The sequence below is a fragment of the Dipteris shenzhenensis genome, chromosome 17 (assembly GCF_047967505.1).
Source record: "Dipteris shenzhenensis isolate YYH24624 ecotype China chromosome 17, Dip_SZ_1.0, whole genome shotgun sequence".
NCBI classification, from domain to species: Eukaryota; Viridiplantae; Streptophyta; class Polypodiopsida; order Gleicheniales; family Dipteridaceae; genus Dipteris; species Dipteris shenzhenensis.
The window spans coordinates 11,155,491-11,167,642 of record NC_141612.1 but is presented as its reverse complement, the minus strand read 5'-3'; the positions used below and the strand labels follow the sequence as shown (position 1 = coordinate 11,167,642).

Genomic DNA, 12,152 nt, shown 5'->3' with positions numbered 1-12,152 from the left:
ATTAGATCGAGCCACATGCAAAAACGAAATCTAGCCCCTGAATTTCAAGTTACCATATATTCCAACTAAGCTAACCAGCCCACAATTAAATACAAGTAGTACAAAGCACACAATTCTAACTAAACTAACCAACCCACAATTAGACTAACCATCGCACAATTAGACATACAACTCCAACTAAAGAAACCATCCCACAATTAAGCTAACCGACCCATAATTAAATTCAACTACAATTACAAATTTCACTCAAGGGTAATTAACTTTGGCCCTCCACGTGGTGGAACGGACTTTCTGGGCAAGAATGCCTCAGAATCCAGCTCACGACCTCCGACTGCTCGCCTTATTCCAAGGAAAGTCATGCCCCCCATACACGTGGTGATCACATGAGCACTATTTTCCATTTCTGGTTAGCTTGATTGTTAAATGGGAAGAGAATGAGCTCGTTTCCATTTTGCACCCCTCCGTGTGCATCATGTCCATGTTTAGCATCCAAGTTGAGGTGGACATTGTTTGAAGGGCGGATGCACTGATAACCTTGTCCAGTGTCTCCACTAAGTGTCCACAACACGGCATCATCTCTTTCCGTCTCTGTGTACGAGGACGCCTCCACCTGTGTCCAATATAAGCAACCAGTTACAAGTGAAAATTCTGTCTGAAACGCATCTTGTGCACGAAATAGATGGTTACTCTATTTTTTACTCATTTCTCAAGCTGAGTTCTTCAGTTTTATTGTAACCCACAATATGCAACGAATGATGATTTTCTCCGTTACGAACAAAGCTTCAATAGTCCCCCTAGAAGTCAATATAGGATTGGTAATTCTCTGAAAGCCTGCTAGAAACTGAGCTTCGAAAACGCCGAATTAGCCTAATACCCTGCGATCAAAATACAGCAGTGAACGTTTCACTTGAGACGATGGCAAACGATCATGCTGAAGAAAAGTGAATACCCTGTCCCATTCCTGGTTCCCGTGCGTTAATGCCTGCCGGGTTCCCACGTTAACCAATGCAAAAGCAGGAGATCCCGTTTCGTCTTTGATCGTGGCACCCCAGAAATTCTCTTTGATCCATTCCTGCAAGATAAATACGACATTGCTGTGAAATCTTACAACCCCATACTGCGAGATCAAGAAACGCATGTCCATTGATACAACCGCGAATGCAGCACACAGGAGACCACAACAAATTAAGGTAAAGTTGACTCTAATGCCCCATAAGTAAGAGTTAGTATACAAAGTGTAAATGCCAATTGCCAAGCCGCTAAAATATGTCGGTTTGAAGTTCAAGCCCTAGGGCAACTCAGGGCTTTATCTTGATCATCCCTTGGGGGGGACACTCTTGGCACAGTCAATTTCAATACAACTCAACAAAAAAAGGAAAGTATACAATTGTAAGGCGAAACACACCTGATGGTTGTCTAGAAAGTTTCCAGGGGCCAGAGACACTCCACTGTTTCTAATTGTCAAAAATAAATTTGGTCGAGCCTGAATGTAAAGCCGCACTATAGACGCTTGGATGTGAACTTGGCTGCAAAGTTGGTTACTGAGAAGGGAGCCATACCTTACCATCGAACCAGAACCACCTGCAATACACTCTCGGCAACCCATCTTACATCAGAATTGTCTAAGAATTTGGAATAGGATTGTAATCCAATATCAATTTTCTCTTTTTCCTTTTTTAAAAAAAAATTAAGCCCAATAATATTTAGAAAAAGTAATAAAAATTTGGGTCACCTTAACTGTGGGCGGCCTACACTATTACAAGTAGAGATAACCTTGAAAGGCCTTAACCTAGGCACAAAATAATATCCTCTTTTTTTAATGATAGAAAATACCATACCTTACCATCAAACGAGAACCATCTACAATACACTCTCAGCAACCCTTCTTACATCAGAATTGTCTAAGAATTTGGAAGTGTTACAGGATTGTAATCCAATATCAATTTTTCATTTTCCCTTTAAAAAAAAAAAAAGACCAATAATATTTAGAAAAAGTAATAAAATTTTGGGTCACCTTAACTGTGGGCGGCCTACACTATTACAAGTAGAGATAACCTTGAAAAACATTAACCTAGGCACAAAATAATATCCTCTTTTCTTAATGCTAGAAAATGCCAAATATTATTACAAGAAAATACAAGGATGTCTAATGCAGCTGACAATGCGTTACGATGACAAACAAACTAAACCAACATCAGGAGAAAAGCACTTCCAAGTGAATAAGCACTACACTCAAATCAAATAGGCAAGAGTTCACTCTACTCAGGATATTACCAACTATGTGTTTGGTGGGGGCTAGGGACAATTATCATTCTTTTCAACACTCTTAATGGTGACATTGATTTTCACCTTCCTATTAAGCAAAAATATCAACTTTGAATGTGCTCGAGGGATAACCCTAGCTTAGCTTTCCCTCTTAAGGTCATGAGAAGTGGGTCGATTAGAGGAGTGGCAATATATCACTTTTGGTGTTTATTCTATGCCACACCTAAGGCTTGTGAAGCTTCATAAGGGGCTAAAAACAAGAAGTGCCAATAAGAAAATTTTCTCTCACATTCACCTAAAAATGAATACTCATATTCACCTAAAAATGAAAGATATGGTTTTCCTCTCAACAACCATACAATGCGAGTCATTGGAGGGTTGTTAACGAATATTTAAGGAGCTTATATATTTATCTGAAGGGGTTTATAATGGACAACTTTGCACATTGTTTTATAATATTATACTTATGAAATGGGTTATAAAAAAAAAAACCTAAATTTTATGAAAGATTAGGATAACATACCTATGTAAAATAAGGACACTTGGCCCTTTGAACACAAGCGCATGTTGCATTTTTAAATAGCGAGCCCCATAAGATGAGAGTTTTACTTATGACATGCAAAGCTATAATGCATGGCCTTACTCAATAGCAATTTTAGTTCTTGATTTTTTTAAATAAAAAGGCCGAGTATATTAAGGGGTTGGTCAGACCCATCAAAAAAGACCAAGATTACAAAAATTGGCTATATCAAAAAGGGGCCATGCACCCATAGCCTGTGCCAAAAGGGATAATATACCCTTTACTTAAAATAGGATAGTGACCTCATGATCGATGATGATGATTTTTCCTTTGAAGCCCAAGGAATTCCTCAAATCCCACACTGCCATCATCAGTACGGCCCTGAAATATGACCAACATACCACGATTGATGATGGTAGTCTTGTTGTTTCTCTAAGTAGAACTAGCCTCCAATAGGAGGCTAAGTACAATTTGGTCATGAAACCTCATTCATGAATCCCACACTACTCTTTCCTCCACACTTCTTGTGTGGTCTGACATTGCCACAGTAGGTATCTTATGTTTTCCATAGCCCTATTGCACATGGGGCAGATAGGGGATATCGATTGATGCTTTACTAGTTCGGCCCGAACTGGCACCATTGATGAACTTTCCATAGCAAAAATCGGGCCTTACCCTTGACACACAACTCTTCCAAATGAACCTTAGACGCTGATGCCACCACACCTCTCCTCTTCTCAACGTCCATTTCCTATTTAGGTCCTAGCAGAGAGGGGTTCCCTACAAAAGATGGTGATAGACACATCTCGACGTGATTCTTTTGAGGCAGTTTTCCTAGCAGCCATTGACCCTCCCTCCAGGAATCAGAGGTCACTATGTTTGAAGGCCACTCATCGAGGATCCTCTCTAGCACTACTCGCATCATGTCTCTCTCCCTTGCACTCAGCTTCACACGCTTCTCAATTTATTGTAGAGATAGCCAATAGGTGGACTTCATGTCCTAGACACCTTCCCACTTTGAAGCCCTTCTTGAACAAATTGTGCACCCTCACTATATAATGTCGACCAAAGAGTTCAGTTCTGAAAGCAGTACTCCACCACATGCTCTTCTTAAGACCGCCTCGGCTCTTAGCCCCTAATGCCCTTTCCATTTGAGGCAAGCTAATTCTTGTTTCCAAGCCAGAACTAAGCCTGCAGCCAAATCTGACCCATACACTGAGACCGGGAAGGTGGAGAAGAGGCAATGGTACCAAGACATCCCATCCCAACTCCCTATTCCTCTACCTTTATCTTTCTCTAAGAAGACCTTGAGGATCTCTATCCACAGGGAACGGCCATGAAAAAGCTAAGGAAGCCACTTACAGATCAAGGTGCAGTTGGGGATTTTCCCCTTGTTCTTTAGGTTCTCTATTTCTGCCCAGAGGTAACTTCTAAATAGCTTTTCAATGCTTAGCTAGTTAGATTTAGAGAAGTTCCATACTGTCACACGTACACCGTCAAGGCCAAGAGGATGTGCTGAATTATTAAAGCCCTTACATTCCAGCCCATCTGCAAACCACTCCACGCTCTAAGTTTCCCCTTGATCCTGTCAGCGAGCCAATTAAATCTTTGTTTGACAGTGACACCAAGGCCTAGTGGGGCCCCGAGGTACCTCATGATTCTGCTTCTTGGGATCACCTGCACTTGTAAATCTCTGAGCCACCATAGTCACGGTCCTAAGTCAAAGGTCTTCGCCCAGCTACATCTGGAACCTGACACTTGGCAAAAACTCTTGCGGATAGACATTAGACTCACCACACTATCCTTCTCCTCGATTGAAAAGGAGACCATATTATCTCCAAAAAGTTGTATGCTTATCTAGCCACCTGATGGGAGTTGAACTCCTCGGATCTTCCCTTTAGCAATTGCCGTTTTGAGTGTAAAATCAACGGGATAGTGTAGATTGCAAACAGCAATGAAGCCATAGGACAAGCTTGCCTTACCAACCTCTTCAAGTCATATGTGCCCACCACTCCACCATTCAAGCACAGAATTGCCGAAGCATTACCAAAGAGGGTAGAGACCATCCTGACAAATTCCACTCCAAACCCCAACTTAATTTAAGCACTGCAAGGATGAAGTTCCACCTTACCATATCATAGGCCTTATCAAGATCGAATACAAAGAGGATGACTTTCTGATTAGAGTTGTAGGCATGATTAAGCGCAAGATAAACATTCGGAATATTGTCAAAAATGTCCCGCCCCTTGACAAATCCACACAGTTCATGGTCCACCACCTATGTGCAGATCTCTCTGATCCTGAGAGATATAACCTTGGTAATTTTTTTGTAGCTCGTATTGAGCATGGTGATCGGTCTCCAGTCACCAACTCAATCTTGGCTGGTGTTTGGGTAAGAGTTTCACGAGACATTTGGGGATAGGGCTCCCATTTCAATTGCCGTGTTAGACATTTCCTTGAGATCATTGCCCATCCCTTCCCAGTATTCTTTGTAAAACTCTGTTGGAAAGCCATTAGGACTCCGTGCTTTGTCGTCCTTTAGTGTGTGGGGAGCACGCCCCAGTTCATCTATAGAAAAGGGTCTGGCGAGGGATGTGCGTTGGGTCTCCGAGACTCTTGTTGGCAGGCCGTCTAGGAATTGATTCAAGGTCCTCCTCCACTCTTCATCCTACATTGTCTGCTTGCCAATGATAGTGCTGAGTTCTTTCATGAACACATCCGTAACGTGGCATAATTCGGTGATTAGATTACCGCTCACATCTATGATCCTGTCAACCAACTCTCTCTCCTGCTTTCTTTTGACAACTTGGAACAAGTATTAATTTAGTTACTCGCCCAACACTAGCCACCGTTGTCTACATCTTACTCTGGCCCAGTTGACTTCCCCAATTCCCTTAATTACATGACCGCTTTTGTTTCTACCATTAAGGTCAATAAAATAATGTCCTTTGGAATTTGCTGAAATGCCACTCTTAGCATAAATAAGCGTGTCGCCTTCTAGGTTTCTCCCTGCTTTGGTTTGCCTCTCTATCTCCTTCGCTTTGACATGTAACCTACATATTGTGGTATCCCAATGTTGCCTTGGGTCTGCACAATCAAGAGAGTGATCCATCCAAGTTCTCCTCATATCTCTGCAAAAATTTTGGGAGGTGAGGTGAGCTTTCTTGAATGTGAATGGCATGTCCAATGACCTGCCCGCTACTAATGGCACACAAAAGAACCAACTAATTGGGAGATGGTCAGAGAGGGATGTATCCTCCACATACTCTCCCTTCCAAGGTTCTCTCATCCACCAATCTTCATCGAAATTGTAAATTTCTGATCTAGTCTACCCGCGTGGAAATTTTCACCTTTTCTACGATTGGACTACGAGAAGCCATTCATGCCTTCAGGATCCAACTCCGCACAGTCCACCGATCCCTTGGTAATTATTAGGTCATCCTAAGCTTCCTTCCCTGCCCCCAAGCTAGGCAGAATAGCATGCAACCTATTAACTAATCATTCGATGAAGTTCTAGTCCCCCCAACTAGCCAGCGCTCACCTATCAAGGCCAACAACAAACTCTCCTAGTACCTCATCCTCTCCAATGGAACATAGAGGCGTAGACACTTGCTATATGCCATTCAAACTCACCCTAATACAATGATATTGCAATGAACCAACCTTCGACATCATGAGCACACTCCTTAACCTTTAAGGACTTATGGGTCAGAATTGCTACCCCCACTCGACCTTTTTGGGGACGATTAACAAAGATATCAAATCCTACTTTCCTACACTTGAACCACCACCAACTATCATCTTGACCACTCCTCAATTCCTAGAGGAGAACAACTTACAGTCCTCTCCTAAGTAGAACCCTCATGCATGCTTTCTGTTTAACTTTCCCACACCACCTCCTAACATTCCATGATAATACACTAATACTGCAGCCTCTCTTCCCTACCTCACCACTACTATTGGGACAGAACTTTGTATGCATCACGGAAGAAATTGAATATTTGCTCAATCCTGCAATTCTAGCTACCTCCTTGATCCTTTTCGACAGTCTGCTTCCTTAGTCCCTTCTCTTTCAAATTCTATTTATCTTACATGACACGCTAAATTTTCAATTGATATCAAGCCATGAATGCCCAACATCTACATCCAACACCTCCACTATAAGGTCAAGAAGAAATTAGAATCCATCTGTTGGGAAAAGCAAGGGAGATTAAAAATATTACCAACTCACTCTTAATCCTATTTTACTCAATCTTATTGTTGAATTCTTGCTAATTGAATCACACCAAAATTTTGGGTCCCAATAATTCTTTTATCATAATAGTCCACCATCATTAAAATTTTAGACCTTTTTATACTCTTCATTAGTGTTTTAGATGCACAAGGTACATGAACTCATGACTATGTCACAATAAATGCCAAGAGATTTAAGGGACAAAAAATGTAGTAAAGTTGACCCAAAACTCCCAATTATGTAATCAAGAAGGCAGCTCCACAAGTAATTATTGACAATTGATTGACTTGTGCTAGTTTGGGTCAACCATACCAATATAATGTAAACCTTCAAGGGAGGGAAAACCTAGTTTACTTCAACATCCTTTGTTTTGATATGTTGTTATCTATTTTGAATTAATATCTTTAACATCATTATCTTAATGCCTTTAAAGTACCCATCAATAAGTGATACAAGATCACTAAATAGAAAACTACCATAGAGCTTGAAATGCCTTGCATATGTTGTAGCATGAAAGAAGTATGAAAAGGATCCTAGGATATGAAAACTACTTTGGCTTGCAAGATGCTAAGTTTTTTTTAAAGTTTCAATATAATATCCCAAGAATCCAACTATTATGGTCTAATGGTTTTTGAAATTGAGTTGAAGGGATGTGTAGTCTTTATCCCTTAGTGCTATTGACTAAATTGGTGGCATGGTATTCACTAAGAGTCGTGATGCTATTAACTAAGTTGGTCGCATGGCATTCACTAGGAGTCAATGTGGCATCCACATGTTGAATGCAATGCCTTTCTTCCTATGCAAATGTGGTTCTTAATTTCCTTAGAACCATTGCTATACTTTGAGCCTACTTTGTTCATTCTTTTGATTTAACATCAAGATCATTAGTCCATCTTTTCTCTAACACCCTTCCTCTTCTGAGCATGCTTCCCTCTAAGTATGCCTTTCAATTTCACAATGTTGAAGAGGTCAATACTCAAAAACTCCCTAGTTAGATATCTACCCATGTTGCATGTTTCCTAGTAATTCACTAAACAAATTGTTATTCTAGAAATTTAAATACAAAAATTATACAAGCTTTGAAAATAATTCACATTTTATGCCTCTATAAATTTTTGATAATACTTTTTAAATAATACATTATGAAGGCTTTATAAAGGTTGATATAAATAAAATGGCATATAAGATATCATCCATAAAAACTTTAACATAGAATCACACATTATATCATGCAAAATAACTTGTGATAATGTCCCATATTATTAGAGTGGATAGGTTGAGTACTTAAAATTCTTTTAAATATGATTTTATTTATAGCCAATGTTTAAGCTCTAGGTAAATAAATAGCCTACCACATAAAAATATAAACATAAATATTAAAGTTTGATTGAATATGAGTTTGTAAGGAGCAAAACTAGGTCACTTAATGTTGGAATAAACATGAATGAAGTATTTTAAATGCTCAACTATACAATATACACTAATTCTTCTTCTCGAGAAGTTAGCTCTAAAGCTATGGATATAACATCCTATGAGATTCAATGACATAGTAGCTTGTTTTCTCATTCTTGTGAATATTTATGTTGATAATAGTTTTAATGCTAATAAAATTTCATTCATTGTGTAATAGAGGTATACACTAAACATAATTGGCCATGCTACTACTTGTGATTAACCTAACTTGCACAACAAACAATTTTTATTCAACATATGGCATACTTCTTCCTATGTTGATGATGAAAACAAGATTAAACTAATGTATGTATGTACATAGTGGATATGTGTGTGTGTGTGTGTGCATGAAATTGTAATAGTATGAATGTCTACACAATGTTTTGTAATCATGGATTTACACAAGATCCCATTAGGTCTCTCTACTTTGCCCACTTGCCACTAGGTAGTTGATGCTTAACGTGTGGTGCTTAATGCACATTTATTTCATCAATAACTCAATAACATCATTGGATAAGATGTGATTAAGAACCCTTATCCTTATCTAAGAGTTTCCATGGGAGATGAAAAGCAAGTGCAAATTCATTCAAAGATGAAGTCACAAACTAGCTTAGTGTTAGCTACAACCACATCCCACTTTATGACATACTAGGTAGCTACCAACAAATATTCTTCTTTTAAGCAATCGCTAGAAAAGAACCAAGAAATCCAACACTCCCACTTTTTAAAGTGGTATGCCATGGTGGTGCACCTAGAAATATGTAGCCATAGACATAAGTTCAATATAAGGGGTTATTTAATCCTCTAAATTCACCAAAAAATAAAAAATAAAATAAAATAATATATATATATATATATATATATATAGATGGGGCTTTCTGATTTAAAATCTCAGATAGAAGGGGTTTTCTAATTCATGAAAGGGAGCCATTCTACATTTTTTAAACTAAAAACAAGTAAAAGTGCATGCTTTGCTTGGTCATACCTCATAATGAGTACAAAAGAGCATGCCAACACATAATGTTTAAATTATCAACACTAAAAATAGTGAAAATACATGTTGAATTTTGGGAGCCTATACTAGATAAAATCTACGACTAGATTAGCAAGGATTACTTCCTAAGGTAGCACAGAATGTGGGTTTTACACGAGTCTTGAGGCATCCTTAGCCAGTCCTACATGCATTAAAGGTATACTAGTGAGGGCAAGTATGGTAGCTCTCTTATGAATCATAGGAGCCTTACCATTTTCTTATGTGAGAGTGCACTGAGTGGGTGTTGCATTGGAGCAAACCTTGTCCCATCTGAGTCCAAATTAGATGGGGTGCTATGTAGATTTTTTATTTGTGTCAACATGAGAGAGAGAGAGAGAGAGAGAGAGAGAGAGAAGAAGAAGAAAAAGAAGGGCCTATTCCCATTACCAGTTATGGAGCACTAGTTAAGGCTCTTAATGGAGTGTCCAAATTAATGTGCATTCCCATTAGCATTTTTAGAATGTAGTTAAGTTAGATCTCCCAACTGCCCATTCAAAATGTTTGTGAATTTAACCCCTTCAAAATAGGTACTTTAAGGACTTTTAAGAAAAGAGAGAAGTTGGAATGAAAATTTAATGGTTAACTTAAGGGTGAGCGGTGGGAATAATACTTAAAGCAAGATTCTTGTTAAGAAAATTTCATGGTCAAGATCAACTCAGAACTATACAACATGGTTACTCGTTTGAAAGGTCTTGAAAATAAGAATCCGTTGTGACCTAAAGAACTAACTTTGGACCGATGAGGTAAACTATTTTATATTAAAAATACCCCCAAAGCTTTATGTTAGACCACTTAGTGCATAACATAATGTAATTTCCATTTTAAGGTTAACTTTAAATTTAAGAGAACTAGTTATGTTAAGCTGACTAACACTTAGTTAAGTTGACTAACATAACCTAAGTGCTAGTGGGAAAAGCCAATAATAATAAGAATTCTTTTAGACTTCAATGGAGAGAGAGAGAGAGAGAGAGAGAGAGAGAAAGAGTGTGTGTCTTCAGGTTTGAAGGGGAGAGAAGCAAACTCATAATGAAGCAACGGCGAGAAATGGAGGCGATTACTTACATGTAAATGGTTCGATCTTCCACTTTTGATTCTTCTGGTTGTTGTATGTGAACAGAATTAGTCTGGTTCTGGGCTGGATGTCGGCATCTCCATGTTCAACGTCCATGTTCAAGCGTATGTTTCTAGCAGAACGTATACACCTGAACCCATCTCCAACATCGCCGCTGAAACTCCACAGAAATCCCTCATCGACGTGTTGTTGCTCGTAAGGAAGCATTTGAACCTGCAACACCTTATTCACTTCAGCCCCCCCGAAATCCCCAGTGGCCTTGCAGTCGTTACTTTTTACCAGATATTAGGGACGGTTTTGCAAATTTGTTTTTCGTGCCTTTGCCCACGAGTCACGACTCGCTCTTTGTGCTTGCGAGGGCATAATTGGCAAACTAAAAATAAACAACCGGGCTCTAAACTACGAGCTCAGCGCAGAAAAGAATGAGGGCGGAATCACATGATACAGTCGGCTTAGGCGACATTTTGTAACCACAAAACAGAACAGATGTCGCCTATACAATAGAGTATTAAGAACGGGATCCATTGATTGACCTCTTCGTTCTCTGAATTTCCGTGCCTCAGTGCTTGCATCGAAGATATGTTGATCAACGCAAAAGCGGCAAATCCAGCTTCATCCTTTACATGCATGCCCCAGGCATCGTCCAGGACCCAGTGCTGAAAGGAACGAACGGTTGGCAAGGATCCCGCGTATTAATCGCAGAACTTGCTATGCCGTTTGCATCGAAGAAAGACAAGCGGCTTACATTAACAACTGAATAAAATTGGAACCTGACGAGGATCGGCATCGTTCCCAGGCGTGAGCGTGAGACCGGCAGCCGATGCAGTCAAGTAATAGTCCGGCCTAGCCTGGCAATACACCTTGATGGCAATGTCGTGTGAAATTTGTTCGGAAATAATCATAGCTCAATGGACGAGAGAGCTAGACGTATGTTCAAACACACAATAAAATCTGATATTCAAAAGAGGCGAACAAGACGCAACATCCTCAGCACTTAATCTTATTATAGTGAAAGAAAGTTGATTCTCATGGAAATGGAATAGCGTTCACGTCAAAAAAGAAAAGCTGCAAACCTTTATGCTAAAGAGAAGTGATATATGCCTTCTTAGAGGTGACCTCTTAGAGTGGAGAATTGGAGCCCTCTTTTTTATGAGGACACTTGGCAACTTGGAGTATAAGAGCCTACCTCATGTCACAAAGAAGGAGTTCTTGGATGGAGGCTTGGAGAGGACTCAGGGGAGGTGGAAAGACAAGAGGCAAGCTTTGAGTGGGGAGGAGGTGGACAGACAAGAGGTAGCTTTGGGAGGAAGGAGGAGATAGAAGGTCAATGGAATGGAGGAGATGGAAGTTCAGCTTTGGTGGAAAGGAGAAGATGGAAGGTCAATGGAATGAAAGGAGGAGATGGAAGGTCTCACAGCCATAGGTGAAGACCTTGTTAAGACTTAGCCAAAATTTCAAAAGCCAATCCAAGTAACACAAGTTGAATTGATTAGCAATTTAAGAACCAATCAATGCATGTGCCAAAAGGAGCTGCAAGTGTTTAAAACATGCATTTGTTTTGGCCTTGGCCATTTCT

At 39.6% G+C, this 12,152-nt stretch overlaps 1 protein-coding gene across 2 annotated transcripts; it reads right to left on the bottom strand.

Annotated features, from left to right (window-relative positions):
* Nucleotides 1–217: 217 nt before the first annotated feature.
* LOC147891681 (ricin B-like lectin R40G2) lies at nucleotides 218–11,523 on the bottom strand. 2 transcript variants are annotated; one of them, XM_087388994.1, is made up of 6 exons: nucleotides 11,347–11,523; nucleotides 11,110–11,232; nucleotides 10,567–10,789; nucleotides 1,406–1,581; nucleotides 950–1,072; nucleotides 218–610 (listed from the first exon to the last, which is right to left on the bottom strand). In XM_087388994.1, exons 1-6 carry the CDS (start codon nucleotides 11,476–11,478, stop codon nucleotides 380–382), a joined length of 1,008 nt encoding a protein of 335 aa, XP_087245120.1. In that variant the 5' UTR covers nucleotides 11,479–11,523; the 3' UTR covers nucleotides 218–379. The 2 variants fall into 2 exon arrangements, with proteins under 2 accessions (XP_087245120.1, XP_087245121.1); XM_087388995.1 differs by having other exon boundaries at nucleotides 11,322–11,502.
* Between the last annotated feature and the right edge of the window lie 629 nt (nucleotides 11,524–12,152).

Coding starts and splice junctions, on each gene's coding strand:
- LOC147891681 (XM_087388994.1), bottom strand. CDS start 11,478: ATGATTATTTCCGAACAAATTTCACACGACATTGCCATCAAGGTGTAT. Junction 10,790..11,109: donor GAAATTCAGAGAACGAAGAG/GTCAATCAATGG, acceptor AAGGTGTTGCAG/GTTCAAATGCTTCCTTACGA. Junction 611..949: donor GGAACCAGGAATGGGACAGG/GTATTCACTTTT, acceptor TATTGGACACAG/GTGGAGGCGTCCTCGTACAC.